This window comes from Talpa occidentalis, unplaced genomic scaffold (assembly GCF_014898055.3).
Source record: "Talpa occidentalis isolate TD23 unplaced genomic scaffold, MPIMG_talOcc4v2.1 talOcc4.6, whole genome shotgun sequence".
NCBI lineage: Eukaryota > Metazoa > Chordata > Mammalia > Eulipotyphla > Talpidae > Talpa > Talpa occidentalis.
The window spans coordinates 87,696,293-87,716,394 of record NW_023604972.1 but is presented as its reverse complement, the minus strand read 5'-3'; the positions used below and the strand labels follow the sequence as shown (position 1 = coordinate 87,716,394).

At 37.0% G+C, this 20,102-nt stretch overlaps 1 protein-coding gene across 1 annotated transcript in view; it reads right to left on the bottom strand.

Annotated features, from left to right (window-relative positions):
• Positions 1 to 20,102, bottom strand: part of BDP1 (B double prime 1, subunit of RNA polymerase III transcription initiation factor IIIB) — a 79,294-nt gene that overhangs the window by 13,087 nt on the left and 46,105 nt on the right. The window contains exons 23-33 of the mRNA XM_037529078.2: positions 12,989 to 13,190; positions 12,520 to 12,710; positions 11,134 to 11,521; positions 10,261 to 10,383; positions 7,946 to 7,982; positions 7,410 to 7,502; positions 6,132 to 6,294; positions 5,251 to 5,378; positions 3,165 to 3,315; positions 2,771 to 2,948; positions 248 to 311 (exon numbers count right to left, since the gene is read on the bottom strand). Of these exons, the coding sequence (XP_037384975.1) occupies positions 248 to 311; positions 2,771 to 2,948; positions 3,165 to 3,315; positions 5,251 to 5,378; positions 6,132 to 6,294; positions 7,410 to 7,502; positions 7,946 to 7,982; positions 10,261 to 10,383; positions 11,134 to 11,521; positions 12,520 to 12,710; positions 12,989 to 13,190 (1,718 nt within the window). The remainder of the gene's footprint in view (positions 1 to 247; positions 312 to 2,770; positions 2,949 to 3,164; positions 3,316 to 5,250; positions 5,379 to 6,131; positions 6,295 to 7,409; positions 7,503 to 7,945; positions 7,983 to 10,260; positions 10,384 to 11,133; positions 11,522 to 12,519; positions 12,711 to 12,988; positions 13,191 to 20,102) is intronic.

Here is a 20,102-nt window from a genome sequence, read left to right as displayed (position 1 = left end):
TGACATCTTATCACCAAGAATAAGAAACTAAATTACAACCTCCAAAAATAGTAATTTCATAAAGGATAAAGATGATTCACTATGCAGAAGACTTATAATTCTGAATAATGAGGCTGATACATAAAATACTTCAGTTTTTTTTTTTTTTTTAAAGACCATAACAAACTGTTTAGTTTTTCCACAGTCATCGGGGGATAAATCCATATTATTAGGTTCTGTTACACTTAAATGAAGCACATCATCATACCTGTCAGGTCTTGAGAACCGACTACATTCTCTTGTTGGACTTCTGGAATACTAGTTGGGGTACACTGCCACAAAAAATTAAAATGAAGGAGTGAGGTTGAAGGTTGATCAAATCAATACTTTTAAAAAGGATTCCTGACACTCTGATATAGTAAACAGCTTCAAAACTCAATACCTTATATTAATATATACAATTTTCCAACTGCTTTGGAACTTTCAGTTACACCAATAAACTTTCTATTCATTTAAATAAACAGACATACATAAAAGAATTCTGACCAAATTACTAAATTATGTCTAATTTATTAAGTGATTTTTGAGATAATAAGAATGGGAAATCCAAACCCTTCACCTTTCTATTTTCATACAGCAACCATTGTAGGTGACATCTGAACAGAGGCAAACTGGTCTCCTTGTCTCCAGAATGGATCCCTTCAATGTCTGACACAAACTACAAATACTGTTTTCTTTAAAAATGCAATTCCCTAATGCTTAAAATCTTAAAACTTTTTTTATTTACATATTTTTCACATCATTGCTCTTTTTAAAGAGTGAGAAACTTTTTTTTTTTTTAAAGATTTATTTATTTATACAAGCACTGGGTACAATCAGAAGCGCGGGAGGGTGAGAGAATTCACCAGAGCCAGAGCGGGGAACAGAACAGGCCGACTGTTGAAGAAATACACTGCTGAGGGGAGCAGCGGGCGTGGCAGGAGAGATCTGCAGCGCCATATGGGACCCTCGCCAACGGCTGGGGATCGATCCAGCATTGCCGAGGCTGCGGGCAGCTTCTCAGCCCAGTGCTCAACCCCTGCGCCACCAGGGGAGGCCCTCATTTGTTCATTTTTAAACAATGTTTGCTCTCCCCCACCCCAGGTGTAGTCCCCATAGAGTTTCCTTCACCAATGCACCCGTGCACCATCACCTCCGTCCCCTGTGCTCCTCCCTCCTTCCCTCTGATCCCTCTCCTTCCTCCTCCCCTGCAGGATGTCTCTGCTTTATAACTGTCTGTTTGTTTTTGTTTTGTTGTGTTGTATAAAATCTTAAAACTTTAATTTTGCAGTGAAAAATGTCTACAATTCATTGAAGCAAGAATCATCAATACATAATAAACTATAGGGTAAAGGTTGCTAGCTTATTTTAACCACATTACTTACTTACTAATACAAGGTAGAAAAGATTTCCTTATAATGGAGAATCTTTGCAAGTAGCATTCTAGCCCAGTGATCAACAAGCATCACCAATAATGGGACAAACTGACATTATGTGTCTCCAGATATGATGCACAAGGAAGAAGAGAACATTGCCTATATACTAATTCTGCCCCCAAATTTTAACCTGAATCTAAAAATGAGGAAGTAATTTAAAAATTCAGACTGCTGACTAGCCTATATTCTTTCAAAATATGTTCACAAAGGAGGGAAAAAGTACAAGAGAACTACTCTAGATTAAAAGAGATACAGAAAGTAACATCTAAATGCAATGCAAGTGCCTTGATTTGAACTATATATTATATATTATTAAATCAATGTTAGCTAATATATTGAGTGTGACAACAGCACTGTCATTTCTCTTTGAAAGAGCATGTTTTTAAAAGTATCTAGAGAGATGGAGAACAAGACACAGAAAGAAAAAGCAAATGAGGCAAAATACTAACAATGAATTCAAGTAAAGGGGATATAAAAATTCTATGCATAGAGTGATAGGGCAAGACTGGCTGGTCTCAAAATGAAAAGAGCGCATGCCCTAGAGCAGCTGCAGAGTCACAAGCAGTGTTTCTGCAAGTCCCAAGGGGCTTTTATTAGGAGACACATAAGCCATACAGGCACTGGGAAACAGGGGGAGGTTGTTGATCACAGACACGTTGGAGAAGTCAAAATCTGCTTGTGACTACAGCTGCTCTCCACGGCACGTGCTTCTGTGAGGGCTTAGCCATGCAATTTTTCAGGTCACACACCAGGGAGAAAAAGACCATCTACCTCACAGAATCTCATGAGGATTAAATGAGATGATACATGTACGACAATATCTGCTTTAAAAAGTACTTGTAAATGTTATCTGCCACTATTTTGTTCGTTGTCGCTATTAACATAACTGGTCACTAAAGATTCCTTTGTAAGACAGCAATTAGGAAACCACTGAGGATCCTAAGCAAGGATGTACTGTTCAGATACTTTATTTAAAAAGCCCTATGCTATGCTAAATGAAGGATGGTTGGAGTGTTGGCAAGAGACAAAATGGGAGACCAGTTGGGTGACTATGTCAATATTACAGATGAGAGCTTTGGGTGGTTTACCTGGGTATGGCGGTAGAAATAGTAGGGAGTGAACAGATTTGAGCTCTACTTTAGAGGTAGAATTGAAAAAGTTGTTGGGTTTCACATAAGGTGGTAGCTTGTCAGAACCTACAGAACTGCACACCAGGAAGGGTGAAATTTATTGCATGTAAATTATACCTTAGTTTTTATTGTTATTTTTTTTTAATAGGGAATAAACACCCAGCTAATATTTTGCTTTTTTTTTACCTCTGGCACATGAAGTGTAAGCACACTGTCTCCACTAGAGTCCCTTCCAAGGTGCTCTTCAATAGTGCTCTCAGCAAGACCATTAACCATATCAAGTGTATGGGCCCTTGTGGGATCAGAGGATACAACTGGAGCAACTGACAATATATGAACTTGAGAGCCTTCTTGATCTTCATGTCTGAAAGAGAAATTTAGTATGTCCTAAGAGTCTTACTATGTATTTGAAATTAAGAGGCAGGAATGTCAAGGATAATCTAGTTTTAATGGTTCTCAAACTATTAAAATATTTTTAATATAAAAGAATTCCCTTTTCAATTAAATTCTTATAGATGCAAATTATAATTATAATTGAAATAGAATATAAACCAAATCCCAGCCAGTTTTTCCTCTTTACCTTTCAGTTAGGCTTGCTCCTTGTGAAATACTGGTCTCTTCAATACCATGTACACAGGCCAGTTCTCTCTGCTCCTTGCTCTCTAATGTTATAACTGATCCAATATTTTTATCTTCTAATTCTGTTGCGTTGGAAGCATTTTTCTCAGTTTCTTAAAAAAAAAAGAAAACAATTCAAGATATAGTCCAAAATGGTAAAACTAAAATCTCCATATGAGAAACAAATTCTTTCCTAAAAGGCAGATCACTCTATAGTGGCTTTTCTGACTTTCTCTTCATTCAAAAAGCAAGGGTTTATTCATATGGCAAAAGGTGGACCTGATCAATGAGATTTTTGAACAGTAAAAGTTTAAGACGAAAGTGAATCCGCACTACACTTACTTTATTCCTGGCTGCCAAAACAGTTGTATCACCACTCTCTGGTAATAGCAGCAAATTAGAAACTCATGTACAAGAGAGATTTAGAAGTGGGTACATACAAAGTCTGGCTAGTTCCACCTTAGGAAAAGTGGTGGGAGGGAGATGCTCTAAAAAAGATAATCCTGCAAAGGGTAAAATAATTCCATATTAAAGGTGTAAGTTGAGTCTGCACACTGAAAACACTTCTGGGTATTGCTCAAGCTGACTAAATAATGAAATAATATTGAGCTGAACCATAGGCATTGCTGTTTAAAAGGAAATTCCAGAAATTAGGAAGCCCAAAATATGGAAAAGTGCTGACTAGTCAGATCTTCTACATATGGGATTTAATACAATCTATGTGGCCTGCTACATGCACTGCTTTCTTTACTCTTACCAGCATCCTAAGGGATTAACTCTTGGCTAGGAAAAATGGAAAAGGAAATGAGTGTAATAGTCAAGACGCATATTATAATACATGAAGTCATCAAAAAAATCTGTTATCATGCAGCGATTTTGTCAATATATTAATCTTTAAAAACAAAGTGTTACTGGGCCTCCCCTGGTGGTGCAGTGGTTGAGTGCTGGGATGCGAAGCTGCCCGCAGCCTCCGCAGCACCCGTTCAATCCCCAGCCACCGGGGAGGGTCCCACATGGCGCGCGACAGACCTCTCTTGCCTTGCCCACTGCTCCCCTCAGCAGTGTATTTCGTCAGTCTGCCTGTTCTGTTTCCCGCTCTGGTGAATTCTCTCACCCTCCGCATTTCTGACTGTACCCAGTGCTTGTATAAATAAATAAATAAATCTTTAAAAAAAAAAAAAAACAAAACCCCAAAGCATTATTAAAGAAGTCTTAATAAAAGACAAGTAACTCAATTAAAAATTAGCATAGGGCCTCCCTGGTGGTGCAAAGGTTAAGATGCAACCTATGAAGCAATCCGCAGCCTGTGCTGCACAGTTCGATCTCCAGCCGGCCAGGGCGCAACTCACATGGCGCAGCAGACCTCTCCTGCCTCGCCCACTGTTCCCCTCAGCAGTGTATTTCAGTCTGCCTGTTCTGATTCCCCCTCTGTCTCTAGTGAATACTCTCACCCCCCGCATCTCTGGCCTGTACCCCAGCTCTTGTATGCATAAATAAATAAATCTTAAAAAAAAAAAAGTGCTGAACTGTGTATGTAATGTACGTATATACTTATGTTCTTTCTGAAAATATGTGTGTGTGACTAGATAGCTAGATGAATGTATGCACATTTAATGTTTAGGTATGCTAAACATTTCTAGAGAAACGTTAATAGCAGTTTACCATGAGGATTGAGACTGGGGATCTGAAAACCAAGGAAGGGTTTTTAAATTTTTATGCCTTTTGAACACTGGTTATTTTTTGCCATAAGCATATTTACCTTTCTAAGAAATGTTTCCTTTAATATAATACCTACACAATAATGGGATTATGAAAAACATATATGAAGAGAAAGTTTGAGCAAGTAAATAAAGCAAAATGATAATTATTGAAACTAGTTGGTGGATTTATGGGTATTTATTTTATAGCTCATTCTATTTTTTTGCATGTTTGAAACTTTTTAGTAGTAAGTTAAAACAGTTTTAATGACTGAATAATCCATTTGAAATGCCAAGATTATTTCTGTTTCAACATAATTTTGTAACATGCAATGGGGGGGGGGGATGTACCTCTTTCAGTAACTACTATTTCTCCGTTGGTTACAAATAAATTGGGAACCTCCTGATGAGCACCAAGTCTGTTGGTCCCTAAAATTGTGTTAAGATTTAGCAAATTAGTCACTTCAGAAGTTGCACCCCTAGGAAAAAAAGGGAAGAAAGAGAAATTTATCAATTATGTAAGATTCCTCTCTCACGTTCTTTCACATGATATATTCTGTATAGAACTGACAATTTATGTATTATATTCTCAAGTGACACATTGTCAGGTATCAACATGTCCATTTATCAACGCTAAACCCATACGGTAATTACTGAAAATCCACAGAAGAGTATAGAACCTGAACCATGACTGTAAAACAGACTATATTTAATAAAACTTTTCCAATAAAGCTTCAAAGACACATATATATTGTGATAATTTTAATATGCAAACTGTTAAACTAAACTGGAAATCAGCCAGTCTTTAAAGGATGAAAATTAGGAGTGCCTATTTCACAGATATAATTATCACATAGAATTATTAACTAACCTGATGAATTGTTAAATGTATTAAATGACTATAATTTTTAAGTAAAACTCAAAAAAAGTAATAGTTAAATAAAGAAAAAAAGGGCCTCCCTGATGACACAGGGGTTAAAGTCTCAGTGTTATCAAGCTATCACCAGCTTCTGTAGCACGAGTTCAATCCCTGGCAAGGGAGCTAATCCACATGGTGCAACAGACCTTTCCTGTCTTGCCCATTGCTCCCTTCAGCAGTGTATTTCAGTCAATCTGCCTGTTCTGCTCCCCACTCTATCTTTGGTGAATCCTCTCACCCACCCCACACCTGGCCTTCTTGTAAGCATAAATAAATAAAATAAATCTTTAAAAAAAGAAAGAAAGAAAAAAACCTGTTTGGTAGAGTGTTTTCCTTTACTTTTTCCATTAAATCAATTTTTTCTTTCGTACTTTGTTCCTCCAATATAATTTTGTCTTCATCTAATGATGCAAGAGATATACTATCGATAGTGGAAGAAAGCTGACATTCATGAACAATTTTGTAATTTACATTATCTAGGGAAAAAAAAGGAATATGGATTTTATCCTTTGAAAGAAAATCAGGTAGTATACATATTCCTACTACTGAAAAAGTAGAAAATTAAAATTGACCCAATTCATATCAATAGCTCAAATAAAATACTTAGGCATTCAGAGATTATAAAATCCTTTGTTTTTAAAGTTTTATCTATTTCATTTCAAATTAAAACTTATGATCTTATTCTTCATGCCAGAAATTTGATCTGCTCTAAGTTTAATAGTTCTTACAGCCATTAAAATTTTTGTGCTATTATAAGTAAAAATAAGTCTTTTTGTAACTAAATAACTAAATAACCTCAGATGAATTTTGAAATAGGATCACTTTCATTAGCAATTCTTTAAAACCTGAATTTTATGTTTTAGAAAGCTAGCAAAATACACAGCTATGAGACTAAAAATCTAACACTGAAAATAAAAAGCATAAAATAATCACCAATTAAAATAATTGGCAGAAATATATAACTATCAATTTAAAGTATTTAAAGTAACATATACTTAGATAGTAAAAATCATTGCTTCATTGTAAGATTAACCTAAAATATTACAAATTTAGGTTCACTGATCTTTTGGCTCAGTCTAAACACACAGTATTTGGTTGCCATGTAACTGAAAACTAAGTAGCAACTCCTTTGCTTCTAAAGAAACATGTATACAGTGATCAGTGAATTCAGTTAACCAATGATGTTCATGTTGATAAAAGTAGAGGACTTACTAGATTAACCATTCCATGAATACAAACTTTTTATTACAATTTATTTTTAATGAGGTAACACAGGTTTAAAGGTATAGGATCACTTCCTTCAGGTATTGTTATCACACCACACCTACCACCAAGACACCTATAGTCATCAACCACAGTCCACTGTTATAAGTTATGTTTAATTAATCAAATATGTTATCTTGATATGGCCACTACACCTAAAGGCGCTAAGTAAGTCGGATTGATCAATGCACACAAATTAGTTTTTCTGGAAAAAGAACGAAGTGATGCCAACTTCAAATGTAAAGGGCAGGTATTCTACTTATTACTCAAATGTAGGTATAACTTCTTAAAAGTTGGATTTTAAAAGTTTCTTTTCTTTCATTCTTACCATCACTCTGTTCTGTATTGATCTCTGACTGCAATACTAGATCTCCCATTGTAAGTAAAGTTATGGCAGCTTCTGTGCTTCCATCATTCATACCTTATGAAAAAACATTAAAACAGGAGAATGAACATGAAAATTTGTGTACTTAGAAAAAACTTTTAAATCAGGTGTTTATTTCCTAGTAACAAGTTTCAATATCCTTTGTACCACTAATCCCTTAGTAGGATTGAGTTTTGTTCCATTTACATACTACAAATTTTAAAAATTACCAATTGTTAGTTTTCAATGCCTCCCTTCCCATTAAATAATTTAATACCTGCAAAGAAAATACATCTATGCAGATCAGAGGAAATAAATATTTTGTTAAAAGATTCAACTCTTAATTCACGTTCTAAATAACATTCCAAAAACGCAAAGTTCTAGAAATAACACATTCAATAGCTGGATCTTCTGGTCAACTCTCCAGCAAAGTGACTCATTTACTAACTACCAGTTAGTATCAAGCAAGTAGTTTTAGCAGTTTCCTTATCAACAGTTACCTGCTTCATCAGGGGTGTGTTCACCTGTGGTCATTTCCTAAAAGAGGAAAAGATAGGCAATATCTTATGTATTTTCCCAAGTATATAGTCTGTATCTCAAAAAGCACTATTATTATAGTTCTTTTTATGCTTTCAATGACAACAAAGTGAACTTTTTTTCTTACTTTAGAAATATTCAGTAAATAGAACTGAAATAATTTAGAAATCAAATTCTTGTCTTGTGCTCTGTATTTTACCTTTTCCTTATATGCAAGTTTTAACTCTGATCATATTGTTATGTGCATCGATCATTTTTACTTCTTAATTTTCCCCATTTTTCATCTTTAGCCATACCTACTGCCAGCTTTAACCTAAGGGAAACCAAGTTCTAAAGAATAGTGCAGATTTTTTATACAACCAAGTAGCTTAAAGCAAACAAATTTTAATAAATTAAGAAGTTGCTGGATTGATGTTGAACGTGGTAACATGAAAATCTTTGCTGACTGATCTGCTCTTCAGTAAAACTAGTGAAATTTATTTAAAAGCACACCATTTAAAATTTCTGGTACTGATCCAAAGGCCTAAGATAAGAAATATCTCAAGGTAAACTTAACATACAAATGTTGATTCTCAATGATGCACATCTGAAATTTATATAAAGTTATAATGAAATATTACTTCAATTAAAAAATATATTGGGGCCTCCCTGGTGGCGCAAGCAGTTGAGTGCTGCGCTGTGAAGCTGTCCCCAGCCTCTGCAGTGTGGGTTCAATCCTGGCCAGCAGGCAAGAATCCCACATGGCAAAATAGACCTCTCCTGTCTCACCTGCTGCTCCCCCCAGCAGTGTATTTCGTCAGTCTGCCTGTTCTGCTCCCCTGTCTCTGGAGAATCCTCTTACCCTCCTGCGCATCTGGCCTGTACCCCGGTTCTTGTATAAATAAATAAATAAATAAATAAATAAATCTTAAAATAATAATAATAATTAAAAATATATTATAAAATGTACCAAGGGACCAAAAGATGACACAGAAACATTAATAGGAGTGACTGTCATCCAGTTATTAAATAGCAAATCCTCAAAAACATAACAAAAATGGAGAACATGAAAAAAAAGGCCAGAATTCTCATCTATTTACATGGAATATTGGAAAAATTGGAAACTCATCTGTACTGGATAAAAATTAAGGAAAAAACTGATGAAAATTTAATTTTCATCGGAGCAGAAGGAAGAGTCTGAACTAAGCCTATTTTTTTCCCTCCCTCCTTCTAGCTCATTCAGTGTTAAGTGAAAGAAGTCAGTCGTAAAAGATTAATGTTTGCACATATGTGTAAATATACTAAACCAATAAATTATATACTTTAGCAGGTGAATTGCATACTGTGTGAATTATATCTTAATTAAGCTGTTCTTAAAAGTTATAATTCCAAGTCTCCAATTGTAAAAACAAGATAAATACTATTCAAAATGGGGAAAGTGGCAAACAAAATACAAATTAAAATATTTTAAATAATTTACATTTAGTACAGATTTAATAAAATTTTAACACAAATCTGGGAAGATAAAACAGCTGTACAGGGCCTCCCCGGTGGCACAGCGGTTGAGCACTGGGCTGTGAAGCTACCCGCAGCCTCTGCAGCACCAGTATGATCCCTGGCCGCCGGCAAGGGTCCTGCATGGCGCACAGACCTCTCCTGCTGTGCCCACTGCTCCCCTTAGCAGTATACTTTGTCGGTCTGCCTGTTCTGTTCCCCGCTCTGGCAGTGAATTCTCTCACCCTCCCATGCTTCTGACTGTACCCAGTGCTTGCATAAATAAATGAATAAAACTTTAAATAAAAACAAAAAACACAGCTGTACATACAAAAAGTTCAGGTTTTCAAGTCAAATATGAAATGTATGGATTATTCACTAGTTTCTAGTAGTCATATTTAACAACTCCCTACATGAAAAGAAATTAGCTAAGAGCTTATAAACTTAAAGCTTTCAAAATAAACTTGCAGTCTTTTGAAAGTAAACAAAGAATTAAAGATAAAATATACTGGGCCTCCCTGGTGGTGTAAGGGGATAAGCATCACACTATGAAGCAATCCGAAGCCTCTGCAGCATGAGTTCAATCCCTGGCCGGCCAGGGAGCAACACACATGGCACAGCAGACCTCTCCTGTCTCACCCACTGCTCCTCTCAGCAGTATATTTCACTGTTTGCCTGTTCTGTTCCCCACTCTGTCCCTGGTGAATCCTCTCACCCCCCACATCTCTGGCCTGTACCCCAGCTCTTCTATGCATAAATAAATCTTTAAAAAAAAAAAGTAAAATATATTAAAATAGATGCTTACAACTGATAATGCATTCACATTTTCTTCTTGTTTCATTTCCTCAGTAGTTACTTCTGTGTTGGAGAGCTGATGTTCAACAACAGCTATGCATCCTGTATCTGGGACATTCACAGTTATTTCAAGCTGTTAAAATGAAAAGTTTCATAATTTCATTTTGTCATACCATAAACAGCAAAACGAGTAAGTACAATAAAACGCCAAGCTGAAGAAATAATCCACATCCATGAATGACTAAAAAACTGAAATATAGTAATTCTTAGCTGATAAAACACTAACTTAGCAAAAAAGCAAAACATTCAAGGTTTTTGAGGGATCTGTGACTCTTACCAAAGAGCAAATTTCCAAGGTTAATAAGCTCAGTGCCTAGCATTTCATTTTCCTTTATCACCACTCTGCTGTAATTTTTCTCAGCAGTTTGCTAACACATTGTTTTTTAAAAACTAGAGGGCTACATGGGCCTCCCCAGTGGTGCAGCGGTTGAGTGCTGGGTTGTGAAGCTGCCCACAGCCTCTGCAGCACCGGTTCGATCCCTGGCTGCTCCCCGGCCACCGGAGGAGGGTCCCACATGGCACGCAGACCTCTCCTGCCGCCCGCTGCTCCCCTCAGCAGTGTACCTCGGTCCCTCTGCCTGCACTGCTCCCCACTCTGGCTCTGTTGAATTCTCTCATCCTCCCACGCTTCTGACTCTACCCAGTGCTTGTATAAATAAATAAATAAATCTTTTTTAAAAATAAATAAATAAATAAATAATAAAATAAAATAATAAAAACTAGAGGGCAGGTAAATGGATACACAGTAGAATGAGACAGAAGAAAAAATGATGATTCACTCAAAGAAAAAGAAAGTTCCAAGGACTCAAAAAACAAACTCTACCTCTTCCATAGTTTCCTCAATCTGAGAAGGAACGGGTTCAGGAGATCTGAGACCAACAGGTACAAATACAGGAGCTTTGTTTAGTTCTTCTGGAGCAAGATGATAGTTTTCTTCTTCATAGTCAAGTTCAAAATCTTCAGTGTCATCTTCATCTTCTTCCTGGGAAGCCCGAAGAGTCACTAGCATGGCTTTAGAAGTTCTAGGCTCCTTCCTAACAGTCTTACTCCGAATTCGTTTTGATCCTCGCCCTTTGGTCACATTTGGTTTGATCTTTCTATGCATTCTCCTTTCACTACGATCTAGCTCACTCTCAGAGGCAGAAGCAACAGTAGATCTTCGATCCAGAACAATTTTAGGGTAATTTGATTCTTTTAACAGCTGTGAAGAGCTAGATGTTTAATCAAAATAATAATGTTGTTATTATATACACAAGGATAATTTTAATGAAAATCAAGCTTTTGAAGTAAAAATCCCAATTGAAGCAATTAAAACTCCTCCCACCCATTCTATCCAAAACTGATGTTCTGAGAAAGAGAAAGAACTACTACTAATTTCTCATTTGGTTAATTCTTGGTTATCTACCTACAAATTTTTCATAGTGAGTTTTAATTCTTGCCCATTTTTCCCCTTTCTATTCAAATGGAGAGGTGACAAAAGACTGCAAATTATTAAAAGAAAAAGGCCAATAAATATAGTACATGGGGCCAAAAAGTGATACGGGTTTATCCTATTTGGCAAACAGATTAGATTAAAAGAAAAAAGGAAAGGCAGAAACACCATCATTAAAAATGATGCCTTTTAGAACTTAAGTTCCCTTTCACATTCCCTAATAACTAGAGAAGATTAGTTCTCACTTGTATTTATAACTCCAAGAATTGGCACCCAATTAGGTAATACACACTACTCTTTGTCTCTGGCTCAATACTTGAAATTTAAGTGTAAAAAAGAAAAATCTTAAGATGATCAGAAAAAAGTAAATTTCAGCAAATTTGGGAAAAAACAGACCCGCAATAAAAACTTATACCTCTGATAACAAGCTGTCTTTTAAAAAAAAATAAATTGAACATATAACATTATGTGATGACATGTTAATTTGATACATTTATATAATGCTTATGATTGTCATTGTCCCGATAACTAGGCACTCTATCACACTGCATACTTATCTTTTTTTCTTACTGGTTAGAAAAATTCAGTTCTTTTCTCTTAGCTAGTTTAATGACCATACTACAATAATGCTACTCATATTTATTATACTGTGCATTAGAACTCTACAGAGTAAGCCATCTTAACTCAATCAGTAAGTTCAGGTAGAATACCCATAAAGAATATTTTTATTTTCAATTCTGAAAGTTAAAAATACATATTTATTAAATAAAGCTTTACCTTGTTAGTTTACGGAGACACTGCTCTTCAACAACTGAAGACAGTGTACTATTCCCTATAGATTTCTCTCCAACACTTCCTGATGGTCCAACGTCTGATTGAGCACTTCTTTTGGCCATACCAGCCTCTTTGGAATCTACACAATCTCTTCTTACTGAAACCTCCAAAGATGTCAGAAGCTCGGCCTTTTCCTTAAATGTAAGAAAAAACAGCTAACATTACCACAGAAACTAATTCTATGGTAATTTTGTTTGGCAGTTTGGCCTAAAGTTCTAAGTTTATAGAAAAACAAAACACATGACACTGCTTTCTAAATTTTTATAATACTGGAAAGTCACTCAGTTTTCATTAAAAAGGCAAAATTATATTGTTTTAAATGTTCTCCTTTATGAATCTGACCAATTAAGAGTCTGCTAATAAAAACTGGTGGTTTGGGTTTTTTTTTTTTTGTTGTTTTTCAAAAACTTACTTTTTGAAGAAGCTGAATGTCACAATCTCTATGCTGCAGCAAATTATCTTCTGGCTTCCTTGCCTCGCTCTGATCAGCTCTGTCTTTCTGTAAACATGGTTCTTCTTTCTTACCATGTGCTTTTCCCAGATTCAGCTTAGCTTTTTGGAATTGCTTTCTTTTCAACTGTGTTGGACTAGGAGCATGCGTTTTATGTTCATGTCTAGAATGGAGCACAAATTACTCCTTGTTAATGAAACAGTTGTCAAACAATTTTGGGCACATACCAAATCTATGTTCAAAGAAATACATATATAAGCTATAAAAACAGCATGTAAAATGAAACGACAAATGCTGATATGCACGGAAGAACGTAAAAGCTCTTTAATTACCAATTTCTGTACAGCCTAGGGAAGTCTTAAACTAATATTAATCTTTCTTTTACTGTTTCAATTTTGCTTACTTATTGATTGTGGTGTGTGATTTCAGACTACTTTAAGCAAAATAACTAGATAAAATTAAAGCAAGTAGTTGAAGGTGGATCTCATAATGTGACTATAAGCAAATGCTTTCAACTGGGCTCTGAAGCAAGAACAAAATATACAATCATCAGAACAACCTCAGTCCTTCTATCCCAAGAGCAGACTTGTAGGCTATATCAATTTTCTAATCATATCCTTGTGAGCTCATAGAAAGGATTTATTGACCAGTATTACCAGGTTCTCAGTATAACCCACTTGTATCTGCAGAATCAGAGAAAGATTTAACATTTAGTAGTCACTATATTGGGAAATATTGCAATAACTGATAAGAATCTGAATTCTGAGTTAGGACATTTAAAAGCTAATATAAACATAGATACTTATAAAAAGTATGTGCCATGAGAGCCTTGTAAGGTCTGTATTGAGGAGTAACCGTAAGTAATACTTCTAATAACTTACATAGAAGCAGTAGTTATGTTTCTAAATGTTCCAACCCATTAATTTCTTTAGGCAGTAAAATCCAGAGAAGTGGACAGAAAGTTCTAACAAGGTTATGATGCTGGCTAGTACATTCCAGTGTCGGTTAAAATATTTGGGAAAACAAATTATATCTAATGTTAGTATCAGCCAATTATAGTGATTCTACAAAAGTTTAAGAATAAAATACAGAAAGGAGTGGTATCCACTGCTGGGGCAGACCAGGCGCGCAGGGGAGCACGTTCCCACATCAGCATTTTCGAGCAGGGACCTTTCTGTGGTGGAGAAAGTGTGAAACCAGCAGAAGGCTCCCGGAGGAGCCAGAGGTGAGCTGGGAGGCTCGCCCACACCAAGCCCCTTCTGGACTGCAGTCCTAGCCCAGAGGGGAGCGGCACCCACCGCTAGGGCAGACCGGGAGCGCAAGGGAGTGCATTCCCGCATAGGCATTTTGAAGCAGGGACCTTTCTTTGGTGGAAACTGTTTGAAACCAGCAGAAGGCTCCCAGAGGAGCCAGAGGTGAGCTGGGAGGCTCGCCCATGCCAGGCCCCTTCTGTCCTGCAGTCCAAGCCTAGAGGAGAGCAGCACTCACCACCGGGGCAGAACGGGCACGCAGGGGAGCACGTCCCCAGCAACAGCATTTTAGAACAGGGACCTTTCTTCAGTAAAGACTGCTTGAAACCATCAGAAGGTTCCCAGAGGAGCCAGAGGTGAGCTGGGAAGTTTGCCCAAGATGCTGGCCAGTACCAGCAACACAGTGTCCCAAGGAATACGGCAAATTAGAAAACAGGCAGAAGAGAGTAGAAAAACCACATGCAACTCAGCAACTCCTCAGGAAAAAAGCACACCACAAAAAGAAAACCACCTACCAGATTGCAACGACAGTAACTTGGAAGAACTTCTGAGCCTTCCAGAAAGAGAATTTAAAGTTGCCATGATTAAAAAAATGACAGAAGTCATAAAGGAAAACAGTGATAAGGGAAAAATAATTAACGATCAGAAGAAGGAAACTGAGTGCCTAAAGAGGGAAGTAAAAGAAATGCAGGAGATCAAAGAATTAATGGAGGGCGCTAAAGAACTGGGAAAAGCAATGAAAGCAGAATAGATGAAATGGAAGAACAAATAAGTACTCTTGAAGACACAGAAATAAAAAGAACTAAAACAGAAAAGGAAAGAGAAGTACGAAGGAAAATGACCGAAGAAAGACTTCGGGAACTATCAGACTCCATGAGGAAAGGAAATATAAGAGTTATAGGAATCCCAGAAGGAGAGGAGAGAGATGTAGGAACAGAGAAAATATTCAAGGAATAATTGAAGAGAACTTCCCAAACATGAAGAAGGAGCTGAAAATTGATATACAAGAAGCAAGAAGAACACCAAACCTCCATGACGAAAGGAAAAATACAGCAAGACACATAATAGTAAAACTCCCAAGAATCCAAGACAAGGAAAAAATAATGAAGCTGACAAGAGGGAAGAAACAGGTAACATTCAAAGGAAAACCAATCAGACTGACATCATACTTCTCCGAAGAAACACTACGGGCAAGGAGAGAGTGGAGGGACATAGTCAACAGACTCCAAGAAAACAGATGCCAACCACGAATACTCTATCCCGCAAAGCTCTCCTTCCTCTATGAAGAAAGAATAAGGAACTTCCCAGACAAACAGAAACTCTGGAATTTCATTACGACTAAACCCCCACTCCAAAAAATACTACAAGGAGTCCCAAAGCCAGAACCGCAGAGGGACGAATAACAACAAAAGAAGGCCAAAAAAAAAAAAAAGGTATTAAAAGAATAAATAAATAAAATCAAAGGAAAGACAAACACAATGGCAAATACAGATGCTAACATATCAATACTAACTCTAAATGTAAATGGACTAAACTCTTCAATAAAAAAACACAGAGTCGCAGGCTGGATTAAGAAACAAAACCCAGGGCCTCCCCGGTGGCGCAGCGGTTGAGCGCTGGGTTGCAAAGCTGCCCGTAGCTGCCCGTCAGCCTCTGCAGCGCCGGTTCGATCCCCGGCTGCTCCCCGGCTACCGGAGGAGGGTCCCGCATGGTGCGCAGACCTCTCCTGCTGCCCGCTGCTCCCCTCAGCAGTGTACTTTGGTCCTTCTGCCTGCTCTGCTCTCCGCTCTGGCTGTGGTGAATTCTCTCACCCTCCCGTGCTTCTGACTGTACCCAGTGCTTGTATAAAATAAATAAATAAATCTTAAAAAAAAAAAAAAGATTAAATTAAAAAAAAAAAAGAATCTTTATAAAAAAAAAAAAAAAAAAAGAAACAAAACCCAACCTTTTGCTGTCTCCAGGAAACACATTTAGCTACAAGAGATAAAAATCGACTCAAAGTTAAAGGATGGAAAACAATCCTACAAGCAAATGGACCAAAAAAGAAAGCTGGAACAGCTATACTCATATCAGATAAAACAGATTTCAAACTCAAAAAGATAAAAAGAGACCCCAATGGTCACTACATTATGATCAAGGGGACAATACTTCAAGAAGAAATAACACTCATTAACATATATTCACCAGTGCTCGCTTCGGCAGCACATATACTAAAAAACATATATCCACCAAACGAAGGAACACCAAAATATATCAGACAACTATTGTCATCTCTGAAAACAGACATCAGAGAAAACACACACGTAGTGGGAGACTTCAACACACCACAATCAACAATGGATAGATCAACGAGACAAAAAATAAGTAAAGACACTAAAGCTCTAAATAAGGATCTAGAGAGCTTGGGATTAACGGACATCTATAGAACACTAAACCCAAAAAAATCTGAGTAGATATTTTTCTCAAGCGCACATGGATCATTCTCCAGGATCGATCACATACTGGGACATAAGACAAACATCAACAGATACACCAAGATTGAAATCATACCAACCTTCTTCTCTGACCATGAAGGCATCAAACTAGAAATAAGCCATAAAAAGAAGGCAAGGTACTCTCTTACCTCATGGAGATTGAAACACACACTATTGGAAGTCCACTGGACTAACGAGGAGATCAAAGAAGAAATTAAAAAATTCTTTGAATTGAATGACAAGGAGGAAACCAATTTCCAAAATGTATGGGATGCAGCAAAAGCAGTAATAAGAGGAAAATATATAGCAATAGAGGCTCACATCAAAAACCAAGAAAGAACTCAAAGAAACAACCTAATCTTGAAGCTCAAAGATCTAGAAAAAGGACAACAAAAAAACCCAAAACCAGTAGAAGAAAAGAAATAATAAAAACCAAGCAGAAATAAATGAAATCGAAATTAAAAAAACAATCCAAAAGATCAATGAAACCAAGAGCTGGTTCTTTGAAAAAATCAATAAAATAGACAAACCCCTAGCCAGGCTCACAAAGGAAAAAAGGGAGAAAGCACAAATAAACAGGATCATAAATGAAAGAGGAGAAATCACAACGGACACAGCAGAAATCAAAAGAATAATCAGTAACTACTATGAACAGTTATATGGAAACAACTTCAACAATCTAGAGGAGATGGACAAATTCCTACAACTCTACAATCACCCAAAGCTAGATAAAGAAGAAATAGAACCCCTAAACAGACCAATTACAAGCAGCGAAACTGAAATGGTAATCAAAAACCTCCCCAAAAACAAAAGCCCAGGACCTGATGGATTTACAAATGAATTCTACCAAACATTCAGAGATGAATTAGTGCCTATCCTTCACAAACTCTTCCAAAAAAATTGAGAAGGAAGGGATTAATACCAAACACGTTCTATGAAGCCAACATTACACTAATACCAAAACTGAACAAGGACAACACAAAAAAAGAAAACTACAGGCCAATCTCCCTAATGAACACTGATGCAAAAATCCTCAATAAAATTTTAGCTATCAGAATCCAACAATGTATCCAAACAATGTATCCATAAGATAATTCACCACGACCAAGTAGGATTCATTCCAGGGACACAAGGATGGTTCAACATCCAAAAATCAATCAACGTTATCCAACACATCAACAAAAAGAAATATAAAAACCATATGATAATATCAATAGATGCTGAGAAAGCTTTCGACAAAGTGCAACACCCATTCATGATTAAAGCCCTTGAAATTCTTGGGATACAAGGAACATACCTCAACATCATAAAGGCCATATACGACAAGACAACAGCCAGTATCATTCTCAATGGTGAAAAGCTGAAAGCATTTCCATTAAGATCTGGAACAAGACAAGGATGTCCACTCTCACCACTGCTTTTCAATATAATACTGGAAGTCCTAGCCAGAGCAATAAGATAAGAGAAAGACATACAAGGAATCCAAATAGGAAAAGAAGAAGTCAAACTGTCACTATTTGCAGATGATATGATAATCTACATAGGGAACCCCAAAAACTCCATAGAAAAACTAATTCAACTCATCAATCAGTTCAGCAAAGTGGCAGGATACAAAATCAACACACAAAAGTCAGTAGACTTCCTATACACAAACAATAAATCTGAAGAAGAAGAAATGAAAAAAAAAATCCCTTTTATTATTGAAACAAAAAAAAATCAAATACTTGGGAATAAATCTAACAAAAGAGGTAAAGGACCTATACAACGAAAACTATAAAACACTGTTAAAAGAAATAGAAGAAGATACAAATAAATGGAAAGACATCCCCTGCTCAGGGACTGGAAGAATAAACATTATAAAATGGCCATCCTACCAAAAGCAATATACCGATTCAATGCTATTCCAATAAAAATTTCAATGTTATTCTTCAAAGAAATAGAACAATTATTGATGAAATTCATATGGAATCACCAAAAACCCCAAATAGCCAAAGCTCTTTTGAAAAAAAAAAGAAGGGAATGGAGGCATCACACTCCCAGACTTCAAACTATACTACAAAGCCATAATCATCAAAACTGCATGGTATTGGAACAAGAACAAACACACAGGCCAATGAAGTTGAATATAAAATCCAGAAATAAACCCACAGATTTATGGTCACCTAATCTTTGACAAAGGAGCAAAGAATATACATTGGAGCAAAGAAAGTTTGTTCAATAAATGGTGTTGGGAAAACTGGGTCGCTACATGCAAAAGAATGAAGCTTGACTACTACCTCACACCATACACAAAAACCAACTCAAAATGGATTAAAGAACTAGACATAAGACCTGAAACCATAAAATACATAGAAGGAAATATAGGCGAAACACTACGTGATATGCACATCAAAGACATCTTTACAGACACATCACCCAAAGTAGTGATAGTGAAGGCAAAGATCAACAGCTGGGACTACATCAAATTAAAGAGCTTCTGCACAGCAAAAGAGAGAATAACAAAAACAAAGAGAAACCCCACCAACTGGGAGAACATTTTTGCACACAACGCTAATGATAAAGGACTGATCACAAAAATCTGCAAAGAGCTGATGAGACTCAACAACAAAGAAAATAATCCTGTCAAAAAAATGGGCAGAACAGCTAAAAAGAAATTTCTCTGAAGAGGAAATGCAAATGGCCAACAGGCATATGAAAAAATGTTCAACATCACTTGTAATCAGGGAAATGCAAATCAAAACTACCATGAGAGGGCCTCCCCGGTGGCGCAGCGGTTGAGCGCTGGGTTGCGAAGCTGCCCGCGGCCACTGCGGTGCCGGTCGATCCCCGGCTGCTCCCCGGCCACCGGAGGAGGGTCCCACATGGCGCGCAGACCTCTCCTGCCGCCCGCTGCTCCCTCAGCAGTGTACTTCGGTCCTTCTGCCTGCTCTGCTCCCCGCTCTGGCTCTGGTGAATTCTCTCACCCTCCCGCGCTTCTGACTGTACCCAGTGCATGTATAAACCAACCAACCAAACAAATAAATAAATAAATAAGACATGCCTCTAGAAAATTAAAAAAAAAAAAAAAAAAAAAAAAAAAACTACCATGATATACCATCTTACACCAGTGAGAATGGCACATATTAAAAAAACTAGCAACAACAAATGCTGGCGAGGTTGTGGAGAAAAAGGAACTCTCCTGCACTGTTGGTGGGGGTGCAAACTGGTCCAACCACTATGGAGAGCTGTGTGGAGATTTCTTGACCTACTAAACATAGAGCTTCCATATGATCAAGCAATTCCACTCCTAGGTACTTACCCAAAGGACACTGTAACATCAATTCCACCTGCACCCCAATGTTTATAGCAGCA